At 35.9% G+C, this 13,297-nt stretch overlaps 1 protein-coding gene across 8 annotated transcripts in view; it reads left to right on the top strand.

The window, feature by feature from the left end:
* SCAPER (S-phase cyclin A associated protein in the ER) overlaps positions 1-13,297 on the top strand; it is a 539,097-nt gene that overhangs the window by 135,299 nt on the left and 390,501 nt on the right. For all 8 annotated transcript variants that reach the window (XM_064570081.1, XM_064570083.1, XM_064570082.1 and 5 more), the window contains one exon: positions 10,326-10,588. In XM_064570081.1, coding sequence (XP_064426151.1) covers positions 10,326-10,588 — 263 coding nt within the window. The remainder of the gene's footprint in view (positions 1-10,325; positions 10,589-13,297) is intronic.

The raw sequence follows: 13,297 nt of genomic DNA, 5'->3' as shown, positions 1-13,297 counted from the left end.
CCAGTTGAAATAGGGTCCCCTACTTCTCCACCATCTTTCCTCCATCTCCTAATGTGTTACTACAGTCTTTAGTTTAAAATCTAATTTGTCTCATAGGAGAATTGCTACCCCAGCTCTCTTTTGAGGACCATTGGCATGATAGATGGTTTTCCATTCCCTCATTTTCAATTTGGAGGTATCTTTAGTTTTAAAATGAGTCTCTTGTAGATAGGTATGGAATGGTGGTGTCGTCTTACCCATTCTTCAACCCTGTGCCGTTTCAGGGGAGCATTTAGGCCGTTCATGTTGAGAGTGACTGCTGAAAGATATTATTTTAGTGCCATTTTATTCCCCGTGAAGTCCGTATTTCTGTAGATTGTCTCTTTAAATTTCTGGTCTCTATTACTCTTGGGTTCTTTCATTTTTTATAGAATCCCTGTTAATATTTCTTGCAGGGCCAGCTTGGTGGTCACATATTGTTTTAGTTTCTGCCTGTCCTGGAAGCTCCTTGTCTCTCCATCCATTCTTAATGACAGCCTTGCTCGATAAAGTATTTTTGGCTGCATGTTCTTCTCATTTAGTACCCAGAATATATCTTGCCAGCCTTTCCTGGCTTGCCAGGTCTATGTGGATAGGTCTGACGTTATTCTAATGTTCCTCCCTTTGTACGTAAGAAATCTCTTCCTCCTAGCTTCTCTCAGGATAGTTTCCTTGGCTCTAAGATTTGCAAGCTTTGCTATTATGTCCCGGGGCGTTGGTCTGTTCTTACCAATCTTGGAGGGGTCCTGTCTGCCTATTGGACACAAATGCTTGTTTCCTTCCCCAGATTAGGGAAGCTCTCAGCTACGATTTGCTCAAACATACATTCTCGTCCTCTCCACCCCCTCAGGGATCCCATGAATTCTGATATTTGAACTTTTGATTTCTCTAAGTCTGTTCTCATGGGCTTCTAGGTGTTTATCCCAGTTATCCTCGGCTTCCTTCCTTTCTATCATCTTATCTTCTAGCTCACTAATTTGTTCTTCTGCCTCATTTATCCTGTTAGGGTATCTAGTTTAGACTGCATCTCACTCATAGCATTTTTAAGTTCGGTCTGATTAGATCTCATTTCTGCCCTTAGAGATTCTATATTGTTGCTAATATTTTTCTCAAGCCTAGATATCGGCTTCATACTTGCTACTCTGAAGTCTATCTCTGACATCTTGCTTATATCTATATCCATTAGGTCTGGTTCCTTTCCTTATTGGGAGTTCTTCCTCCTAGTCATTCTGTTGAGGGGTGGTTGAGGTGTGCACGGTATTAACCACGACCCAAACAAGATGCACCCATTTTATGGAGACTCTGGGGTTGTCGACCTCTTGTTCTTCCAGCCTGTCTTCTGGGGGAGGGGACTGCCCCACTGTTTCTCAGTCAACCCTGCATAGGCAGAGTGGAAACCAGTGTTTCCTGTGTGGGGGTGGAGCTGGGCTCAGTGGAAACCAGTTTTTTGAGCTTTTGTTCTCTTAGGGCCTTCAGAGTTTCTTCTGAGAGTCAGAGCAAAAATGGCCACACCCAAACCTCTGCTGGAGAGCCGAGAAATGCAGTCTGCTCTTCACTGAGCCCTCCAGGACACACAGTCTCCATTTCTGTATGCGCTGCTGAAAACTTTAGCCTCCCTTGGCGGTCACGCCCACAGAAACTCTCCAGAGTTTGACCCCAGGGCCTGGGCGTTGTCTCTGCCTTTTTTGCTTCTAAAACTGGGAGCTGCTCCAAGTCGGTGCTTGCGCACCCGCAGCTCTTGGATCCTGTCTGAGCACTGCTCTAAAGCCCTTCTCTGGTCACTACCACTCTTCGAGTTTTTGCCTGGTCCTCAGTGCAGGACCCTTTTGGACTCTGGTGTTATATCACTTTCCAGGAGCCAGCTTATGGTGGCTCCTTACCCCTTCTGCTTATCCTCAATATCTGCCCACAGACTCCGCCCTTCCTACCTCGCCACCTTTGGAGTTTCTCTGCTTGTAGAGATCCAGATATATATTATTACATCTCATGCTGATTTCATGTGTGTTCAGAACGGTTCAGTAGATATCCTGCTAAATTCAGGGGGCCAGTTGAAACAGGGTCCCCTATTGCTCCACCATCTTGCCTGTTTCCTCTTTATACATATTTAGAAGACAAATGTCCATTGACTGATGAATGGATAAGGAAGATGTGGCATATATATATACATATGCATACATATGTGTATGTGTGTGTGTGTGTATATATATATATATATATATATATATATATATATATATATATATATTAGTGGAATATTACTCACCCAAAAAGAATTAAATCATGCCATTTGCAATGACATAGTTGGAAGTATAGGGTATTATGCTAAGCTAAATAAGTCAGTCAGAGAAAGACAAATACCATATGATTTCACGCATGTGGAATTTAAAAAACAGATGAACATAGGGGAAGGGAAGGAAAAATAAAATAAGATGAAATCTGAGAGGGAGGCAAACCATAAGAGACTCTTAATGACTATAGGGCACAAACTGAGGGTTGCTGGAGGGGAGCTGGGTTGGGGGATTGGGTAAATGGGTGATGGGCATTAAGGAGGGCACTTGATGTAATGAACACTGGGTGTTATATGCAAGTGATGAATCACTAAATTCTACCCCTGACAACTAATACTACAGGATATGTTAACTAACTTGAATTTAAATAAAATCTTGAAAGAAAAAAAAGACTGATATATAACATGCTAAATTTTTGAAAGTTTAATATGGATGAAAATTGGTCACAGCTTGGATAGTGTATGATTTAAGGTATAATATTAATTTTGTTGTTTACCATAATTGTTATATTTAAAAAAAAATTATTTTAAAGGCACATACTGAATATCTGCAGCAGCAATGGTAATGAAGTCTAGAATTTGCTTTAAAATCTTTCAGAAAAAGAGTAGGGAAGGGGAATTAGATGAAATAACAGTGGCAGAATGTTGATAATTATTAAGCTGGTTGATTGGAATGTGGGGCTCATAATACTATTTTTTTCTGTATTGCATATATGAGAATCATCACAAAAGAAATTTAAACATCCTTTCCCCATAGAGATTTCCAAGTCTAGACCTTTGAAATAAAAGATTACATGTCTGTTTTATCTTTATTTTAAAATATAATATACAATACTATCACAGTTGTATTTTTAAAAATAGGATAGTGAGTTAACATTCCCAGTTAGAGGGATATTCATTTTGTAAGTATTTTTTTTCCCCTTGAAATAAAATTCCTTCCCTTTAGTGATTCATTTGGTGGTATGGTCTTGATACCCATAAAACATGTAGTTTTCAGCTGTGATTAAGTTTCCAGTTTTCCAGAAATAAGTTTCAGAAATCAGCCTACTTTTCCCTATTAATTTTTTATACCACCTTTGTTAAAATACAATTCATATACCATATAATTCATCCATTTAAAATATACAACTAATCTATTGTTAGTATATTCACACGTATGTAGTACCATAATCGCAGTCAACATTTTCATCACCTCGAAAAGATACCTCTTGGCATTGAATTTTTGGATTTGACACTAAAAGCAAATGCAACAAAAGCAAAAAGCAAGCATGACTACTTCAAATTAAAGAGCTCTGTATAGCAAAGGAAACAAAAAAATGAAGAGGTAACCTATAGAATGGGAGAAAATACTTGCAAATATCTGCAAAATACTGCGATATATCTGATTGGGGTTAATATCCAAAATATATAAAGAACTCATACAACACTATATCAAAAAACAAGCAATATAATTTAAAAAATGGGCAGAGGATCTGAATAGACATTTTTCCAAAAATAGTATCCAACTGGCCTCAGGTACCTGAAAAGGTGCTCAACAACATAAGTCATTAGCAAAAGCAAATAAAAAACAAAATGAGATATCACCTCACATCTGTCAGAATGGTTGTCATCAAATAGACAAGAGATAACAAATGTTGGAGAGAATGTGGAGAAAAGAGAACCTTTGTACATTGTTGGTGGGAATGTAAATTGTTACAGCCACATAAATAGTATGGAGTTTCCTCAAAAAATTAAATAGAACTGCCATATGATCCAGCAATCCCACCTCGGGGTATATATCCAAAAGAAATGAAAACACTACCTTGAAAAGATACCTGTGGTTGTTCATAGCAAGATTGTTCATAGGAAGATTATTTACAATAGTCAAAATATAGAAACAATTTAAGTGCCCATTGATCCATGAGATAATGAATATTTGGATAAAGAACATGTGGTGTATATATATTTGAAAGTTGCTAAGAGAGTGAACTTAGACGTTCTTATCTCAAGAAAAAATATTTGTAACTGGGTGAGGTGCTGGATATTAATTAAAATTATTTCAGTAATCATTTCTTGATACATATGTATATCAAACAATACGTTGTACCTTAAACTAATATGATGTTATATGTCAATTATATCTCAGTGGAACTGGAAAGTAAAAAAAGAAATCTCATACCCTTTACTTAACACCCTTCTAGCCATGGATTCCACCAGTATTTTTTACTATATTTTATTTAGCTATTCTGATAGGTATAGTGTGATATCTCATTGTGGCTTTTAATTTGCATTTCTCTAATGGCTAGTGATGTTGAACATCTTTTGTGTACTTATTTGTCATTTGTATATACCCTTCAGTGTAATGTTTGTTCACTTCTTTTGCCCATTTTCTACTTGTATTGTTTGTAATATTACTGTTGAATTTTGAGCATTATTTCTATATTCTAGACATTAGTCCTTTGTTGGACTGTTGTTTATCTTTTCATTCTCTTGATAGAGTTTGTTGCAGGGGAAAATTTTCAATTTTGGTGAGGTCCATTAGGCCTTCTGTTTATGGATCATGCTTTTGGTGTCAAGTATAAGAACTCATTTGTCTAGCATATTCGGAAGATATTTTTTGTTTTGTTTTTCCTAAGGTTTTATAGTTTTACATCTTAAATTAGTGACACATTTTCAGTCAATTTTTGGGTGAAGTGTGAGTTTTAGATGGAGGTTTATGTTTTGCCTGTGGATGTCTTACTGCTCCACCACCATTTGTTAAATATTCTCTTTTGAAATTTTGTCAAAAATCAGTTGGGCATATTTGTGTGGATATATTTCTCGGTTTTGTATTCTATTTCATTGATCTGTGTTCTGTTGTTCCACCCGTACTGTACTGTCTTGATTACTCTTGCTCTGTGGTAAGCCTTATATTGAGTAATTGCTTTTACTTTATTCTTCTCCTTAAAAATTGTTTTTAACTATTTTAGTACTGTCTTCCTATATAAATTTTAGAATAAGCTTCTCTAATATCTAAAAAAATGTTGCTGGGATTTTGATAGAAATTATATTAGAGCTATTGATCATTTTAGAGAGAACCAACATTTTTACTGTGCTGAATTTTCTAATCAACATTTATTTTCTAATGAACATGGTATGTATTTCCATTTATTAGGTCTTTTTTTTATCAGTCTTTTGTAATTTTTAGGATACACATACTGTACCTTTTTTGTTAGATTTATTACTAAATATTTCATTTTCTTCAGTGTAATTGTAAATTTTTAAAAAAGATTTTATTTATTTATTAGAGAGAGAGCAAAAGTGGAGGGAAGGGGTAGAGGGAGAGGGAAAAGGGGACTGCCCAATGAGCAGGGAGCCAGATGCAGGGCTGGATCCCAGGACCCTGGGATCATGACCTGAGCCAAAGGAGATGCTTAACTGAGTGAGCCACCTAGGCACCCCAGTGTAATTGTAAATTGTTTTTAATTTCAGTTTCCACATGTTCACTGTTAGTATATACAAATGCAATGGATTTGTGCATGGACCTATATTCTACAACTTTACTGAATTTATGAATAATTCTGGATATTTTATGTGTATTCCCTGGGGTTTTCTGTGTAGACAATCATATCATCTGAAATTAGGGACAGTTTTATTTCTTCCTTTGCTTTATTTTTTGTTCTTTAAGATCTTATTTATTCATTTGAGAGAGAGAGCATGAGCGGGGCTAGGGGCAGAGGGAGAGGGAGGAGAAGCAGACTTCTGCTGAGCAGGGAGCCTGAGTCCGGGCTCAACACCAGTACTCTGAGATCATGACCTGAGACAAGGCAGATACATTAGGACTGAGCCACCCAGGTGCTCGTAGCTGTAGGCTTTTTGTAGATACTTTTTATCAAGTTTAGTAAGCTCCCCCTATATTACAGTTTAATGAGTTTTTCTCTTGAATGGGTGTTAGAGTTTGTGAAATACTTTTTCTCTATCACTTAATAAGATCATATGATTTTCCTTGTTTAGTCTGTTGACAGTCGTGGATTGCATTGAATTTTTTGAATGTTGAACCAGGTTTGCATACCTGAAATTAATTCCACTTGGTCATGGTTTGTAATTCTTTTTATACATTGCTAGATTTGATATGCTGATATTTTGTTGATGATTTTTACATTTAAGCTCGTGAGAAATACTGTTATTTAGTTTTATTTTTATGTACTGTCTTTATGTGTTTTTGTATCAAGGTAAAACTAGGCCTATAACTTGAGGAGTATTCTCTCCTCTTCAATTTTCTGGAATAGTTTGTGTAAAATTAGTGTTAATCCTTTTAAAAGTGTTTTGTAGAAATTGCCAGAGAAACTGTCTGGGGCTGGAGATATTTTGGGGGGAGCTTTTAAAGTACAAATTCAGTGTCTATAATAATTATGAGACTATTCAGATAGCCTGTTTCATCTTGGTTGAGCTTTGGTAGTTTGTATTTACTGCAGAATTGGTCCCTAGAAGTTTATTTTATAGAATGAATATGGTCTATCATACTGAATGTTTTGTATATATTTGAAAAAATTTTTTTTTACTGTTGTTGAATAGACTGTTCTGTATATGCTGTTTTTTCAAGTTGGTTGATTGTATGTTCAATTCTATATACTTGCTGATTTTATATCTAGTTCTGTCAATTCCTGGGAGTGAATTAGAAATCCCCAGATATAACTGTATTCTTCTCTTTTTCCTTTCAGCCTTATCAACTTTTTCTCTGTGTATCTTGAGTTTCTGTTTGGTATATACGAATTTAGGGATGTGTATCTTCATTGTGGAATGTATATATATATTATACATTATATACTGTATATTTCTTTAGTGGTTTTCTTTGCTCTGAAGTCTACTATATCTGATATTAATATAACTACTCCTTTCCTTATTAATGTTTGCATGGTGCATCTTTTTCTATACTTTCACTTTGAATTTACCTATGACCTTGTATTTAAGTGAATTTCTTGTAGATAACATATAACTCAATTGTATTTTTAAATATACTGTGCTAGTCTTTATCATTTGGTATATTTAGACCTTTTATAATTAAGGGTAATTATTGGTATGTTAGGGTAGGATATAGGCATGTCATCTTATTATTTTTCTGTTTTCTTTGTTTCTTTTTCTACTGTTTCCCTTTTTTTCCTTTCTTATGGGTAACTTGGCCATTTTTTTATGATTCCATGTTGACATATTTATAGTGTTTTGGAGTATATTGTACAGTTTTTTTAATAGTTGTTGCCTTAGGTATTACATTGTACATATGTTAAGTTATCATACTCTACTGGCTTTGATGTTTACCACCATGAGTGAAATGTAGAAACCTTCTAATTGTTTCCCTTTATTCTCGCTACTTCTATATGTAACTGTCTTAATTATATTGTTTCCTACATCAAATGGTGTTTTAATTTTTTGTTTTACTTTCAAACATGATTCAAGAAAATGAGAATAGTTTATTCTGTTTATCTCCATTTTTACTCATTTCAGTATTCCCTGTTTGATTTGTTTTAAACCGTCTTCTCTTATTCATTTTTCTTTAGGGAGCTTCCTTTAGCCATTCTTCAATGGCAGGTTTACCATTGATATGTTCTTTCAGTTTTTCCTTCATCTGAGAATGCCTTTATTTACTCTTCATTCCTGAGGGATATTTTCACTGGATATAGAATTTGCAACTGACATTCTTTCAGTCCCTGAAAAATGTGTCACTTCCTCCTAGCCAGCAATATTTCATACGAGAAATTTGCTGTCATTAGAATTTATGTTGTTCTATGGATATTTTTCCCTGTGGCTGCTTTCAATAATTTTTTTTTCCAATGGTTTAATTATGATGTGTCTTAGCCTGGGTTTGGGGGGACATATTTCCTAATTTCTTGAATCTGTAGTTTTATGTCTTTCATTAAGTTTGGCTCATTTTCAGCCATTCTTTCTTCACATACTTCTTTAGTTCTACACTCTCTCTCCTCTCCTTCTGGGACTCTGATGACACACATTACCTCTTTTATTATTGGCCCACATGTCCCTGAAACTCTGTTCTTGTTCCCAGTGACACTTTCCCAGCAAAATTGGGGCACCGCCTTTTACCATCTCCTTGGCTCCCCCTGGTGGTATATACTCATCTCTTCTTTGGGTCCCCCAGAGCTAGGGAGGGGCAAAGTGAAAAGAGGACAACTCACGCCATCTTGTTGCTGTAGAGTGAGGTGGAATCTTAGTTCCCTGCTTGGCCCTGTTGATACCATGGCAAGGGGCAGGGAGATCCAAGTGCCAAGTAAATCTGCCCTCCACCACTTCATTTTGTTGTATTAATGTTGGTCGGGTGGAAACTCAGCTTTCTACAGAGATCTGCTGATACTGGTGGAGGGGGAGAACAGAATATTGACTAGTCCCTATTTCACACTCTGCCTTTGATGCTGAATGGAAGTGGAGGCTGTGCTCACCATTGGGCCCTGCTGACCCTGGGGGTAGGGAGGACCACCAGTTCTGACTTCTACTGCATCATTCAGTCTCATTTCTGCTCAGTGGGTTATGGAGGTTCATCTTCCCACTGGGCCACACTGACAGTAAGGGTGTGCGAAAGTGGAGTGATGAACAACTCCAGTTCCTGCTGTCTTATTTAGTTCTGTCAATGCCAGTTGGAGGTGGAAGTTCAACTCACCATTCAACTTTGCTGACACTACTTTGGTGGGGGAATTGGACCACTATCTGCTTCTGCTAGTTGGCAATGGAACTTCAGGTCCCCGCTTACCCTATTGAGACCATAGGCACAGGATTTCCACGGATCTTCAGCTGGAATAGAGTGAATATCTTCAAAAAGATTTTCTGTTTTTTTTAGGCTCTTCTTTTCCCTGTCCTTTGGCTTGGCAAAACAGGTTTTGCTCATGCTTAGTTTGTTTATGCCTGTTGGTCCTTCAGGGTTGGAGGCTTGTATGGCGTCCTGTCTGGAGTATAATAAGGAAACCTAGAGAACTCACTGCTGTGCTGCTTTTTAAGTCTCAGGGTCTCTTGGCAGTCCTCGTACTTCTTTCTGTCTCTTAAAATCTTCCTAAGTTTATTTTACATGTTTTGTCCAAGGCTTTCTCTCGTAAGGAGGAGGACCTGGAGATGAAGATGGGCTATTCCATCTTGGCCAGAACTGGAAGTCTTCGTATTAATTTTGAAAGAGTACAATTAGCCTATAAAATTTAAAAATTGTAGCTATATACATCACTATAAACATATATACCTCAGGCTGTGACATTTTGAAACACTTCAGTGGAAGAGTCTTATTTATTTTAGGCTCTTTTGCTGTGTGAACTTTGGATGCAGGTCCTCAATTTCCTCGTATATGTGGTGAAATATTGGATTAGATCCTCTAGGATTCCTTCAATTCCTTCAATTAATAGTCTATAGTCTTAATAGTTTTTTTAAGCCAAATGTATGTCATTAGTACCTTAGGATAGAGGAAAAAATCTTGGACTTTGGAGGTAGGCCTATGTTTGGATTTTGAAAGATAGAGAGGCAGTTTTTATGTAACCAATGGGACATGGACACCAGAACCAATTTGTCTGGACTTGCATCTTGGCTTTACCTTTTCTGGGTGTGCAACCTTGGGAAATTACTTAATCTCTCTTTGTCTCATTTTTCTGAATGACAGATGGAGTAAATGAAATGACAAATGATAGATTTTATCAATGATAAATTTGGGATGATAGTTCTGTATTACAGGGTTGTTGTGAAGATTAGGAGTTATTCTGTGTAAAACACTTGGAACAGTGTTAGCGTATAGTATACACTGTATAAATGTTTATTATTACTTTCTGACTCTGTGGTCTTATATCAGTCTTAATCTGAATCTCAGTTTTGTCATTTGTAAAATAGGGAAATATTTGTGTAGTTGTATTAGATATTACACATGCACATATACACATTATGCTTTGCACAATAATTAGTGTCATGTTTGTATATTAGTTACATTTAATGGGAATTAGATTGGAAAATGTTTTTATTTTATAGATTTTTGAAAATATCATCTAAAGAAATCTTGATTTATTTCCTTCCCTCAACTGCATAGAACGGAAAGATGCTGAAGGATGGGAGACTGTTCAAAGAGGAAGGCCTGTTCGTTCACGATCAACAGCAGTGATGACAAAAGTTTCAGTAGCAACAGAAACATTAAGGTCAAAGGATGACAGTGATAAAGAAAATATACATCTTTTACCTGATGAAAGCATACGGAAAGGTGAATTTCCTGGAGATGGACCTTCTAATACTATAGAATCTCGGTCCAAAGACTCCTTACACTCTTGTGACCATCCTCTTGCTGAAAGAACCCAGGTAGTACATTCTGAAAATCCTTTTATTGCCTTTTTATAAAAGATATGTCTATGCTGAAATGTCTTATTTTCCTACTTAACTTTTTATTGTGAAATATTTCAGATCTCAAGAAAAGTTACATGAATGAACAATGAACCCTCCTATACCTTTTACCTAGATTCACAGATTAACATTTGCCTCATTTTTTTCTTTTCTCTCTATATCGATATATCAAAAACACATATTGTATGCTAAACATTTGAGAGTAATATGCAAACATCATAACCATTCACTTAAATAATCTCCAAGGAATAAAGAAACTCTTACTTAACCATTTTAATTGTAAAATTCAGGGAATTTAGCATCTATGTAGTGTTTTCACTTAATTTATAATTGATATTCACGTCCCAGTAATTTCCTTATAGAATTTTTTCCCTGAGCCAGGATCCAATCTAGAATCACACATTGTATTTAGCTTTTTTTTTAAACATCTTTCACCTGGGACAGTTTTTCAGTTTATTTTTGTCTTTCACTGTTAATGTTTTTGAAGAATACTTTGCATTTCTTATTTTGTAGAATGTTTTTCAGTTCATTATCCAAGTTAGCTTATGTATTTTTTTTTTTTAAGATTTTATTTATTTGAGAGAGAAAGAGAGAGAGAGCACATGAGAGGGGGGAGGGTCAGAGGGAGAAGCAAACTCCCTGCTGAGCAGGGAGCCTGATGCGGGACTCGATCCTGGGACTCCAGGATCATGACCTGAGCCAAAGGCAGTCACTTAACCAACTGAGCCATCCAGGCACCCTAGCTTATGTATTTTTTTTTTTTATACTTTATTAAAATACTGAGTTTATTTCACATGTATATTTTTGTCTCCCCACCGTTTCCATTTGTCTGACCACCACTACTACTATGTCCTTTCATAACATTCCATACATACTTAAAACCACTAGCTTATGTATTTTTGATAGAAATAAAGTGATTGCCCTTAGAGGGCATTTAGAGGCATAGGATATTAGTTTGCCCAAGTTTGTTGATTACTTGTTTTAAGTGGTATCCTACTGCTTCATTTGGAGTGTTATTAAAAATGATGATGAAAGAAAGGATCTTTTGGACTTGCTCTCCTTTTATGTCCTGCAATTCAAGTGTAGAGTAATTTCCTAATATTTAATACAGTTCTTTAAAGCTGATATTCTAGGTATTTCTATTAGTCCATTTGAAATTTATTTTACTTCCTTGATGAATGAATTTTTCAGGTATTTGTTTACATAAAGATTCATGTTCAACTAGTATAATTTTATGTAAAATGAAATATAAGAGATATTCTTTGATATGACAAGTATAAAAGTTGAAAAATAGTTATATTTTTCGATTTGGAATAGTATCTGCTTTTTAAAGTGTTCTCTCTTTACCTCTAGGATATTTATTTTTATTGGAAACTGTACTCAACTTCCATGTTTTTCTTCTTAATAATGATAATGGCTCTTAACTGTACATTGTTCCTGATGTTCTGTAACTCTTTAATGTATATATGCCTATGTGAGATTGGAAGTTCCTTGTGAACAGTGTCTTATGTTGCCTTTTAATTTCCCACATTACGGGGCACCCGGGTAGCTCATTCATTAAACGTCTGCCTTCAGCTCAGGTCATGATCCCAGGGTCCTGGGATGGAGCCCCGCATCGGGCTCCCTGCTAAGCAGGAAGCCTGCTTCTCCCTCTCCCACTCCCCCTGCTTGTGTTTCCTCTCTTGCTGTCTCTCTCTCTCTGTCAAATAAAATAAATAAAATCTTAAAAAAAATAATTTCCCACATTATGGAGCAAGTCCTAAACACATAGGAAATAATCAGTACTTTTGTTGGATATACCTTTAAGAAACCTTTTAATGTTAAACTTGATGAAGAAATCTCTCTCTCTTTTTTAAAATTGGTTTTTTTTTTTTTTTTTTTAGTTTATTTTATTTATTAGAGTGAGCCTGTGCATGTGGGGGGGAGGGACACAGGGAGAAGGAGAGACTCTCAGGCAGACTCCCCGCTGAGCACAGAGGGCTTGATCTCATGATCCTGAGATCATGACCTGAACTGAGATCATGACCTGAACCGAGATCAAGAGTCAGACACTTAACCCTCTGGACCACCCAGGTGCCCCAAGAAATCTTTTTATATCACTTAGCATATAGTTCAGCTTCGTTCATCCTCATTTTTATGGCCTCTACTTGGGACTGCATCTTGGTAATAGCATTTTTAATTTTGGCCTGACTAGATTTTAGTTCTTTTATCTCTATGGTAAGGGATTCTCTAGTGTATTCTATGCTTTTTTCAAGCCCAGCCAGTATCTTTATAATCGTTGTTTTAAATTCTACTTCAGACATCTTATGTCTTTATCGATTAAATCTCTGGCAATGGGTACTACCTCCTGTTCTTTCTTTTTGTGTGAATTTTTCCATCTTGTCATTTTGTCCAGTAAAGAAAAGAAAGAAAGAGGAAAACCAGTAATAACAACAAAGACAACAGAAAAAAAATCACTTTTTGCTAATGTATATTTTAGCTATAAAATTTAACAATATAATAATTATACTGGTTTTGTGTAATGAATAAATTTACATGATTGGGGATTTTAGGGATAACCATTACATACAGCTTTTGAGTAATTAAAGTATTGCTAAAATATTTCAATATAAAAAGTTCATTGCTATTGGTGTCTAAGCTAATTGATAACATTTGTTTTTTCCACTT

Source organism: Mirounga angustirostris, unplaced genomic scaffold (assembly GCF_029215605.1).
Source record: "Mirounga angustirostris isolate CCGP_5_RB_7025 unplaced genomic scaffold, mMirAng1.0.hap1 SCAF_9, whole genome shotgun sequence".
NCBI classification, from domain to species: domain Eukaryota; kingdom Metazoa; phylum Chordata; class Mammalia; order Carnivora; family Phocidae; genus Mirounga; species Mirounga angustirostris.
Note: the sequence above shows the minus strand (reverse complement) of the source record. Positions and strands in the feature narration are given on the sequence as shown.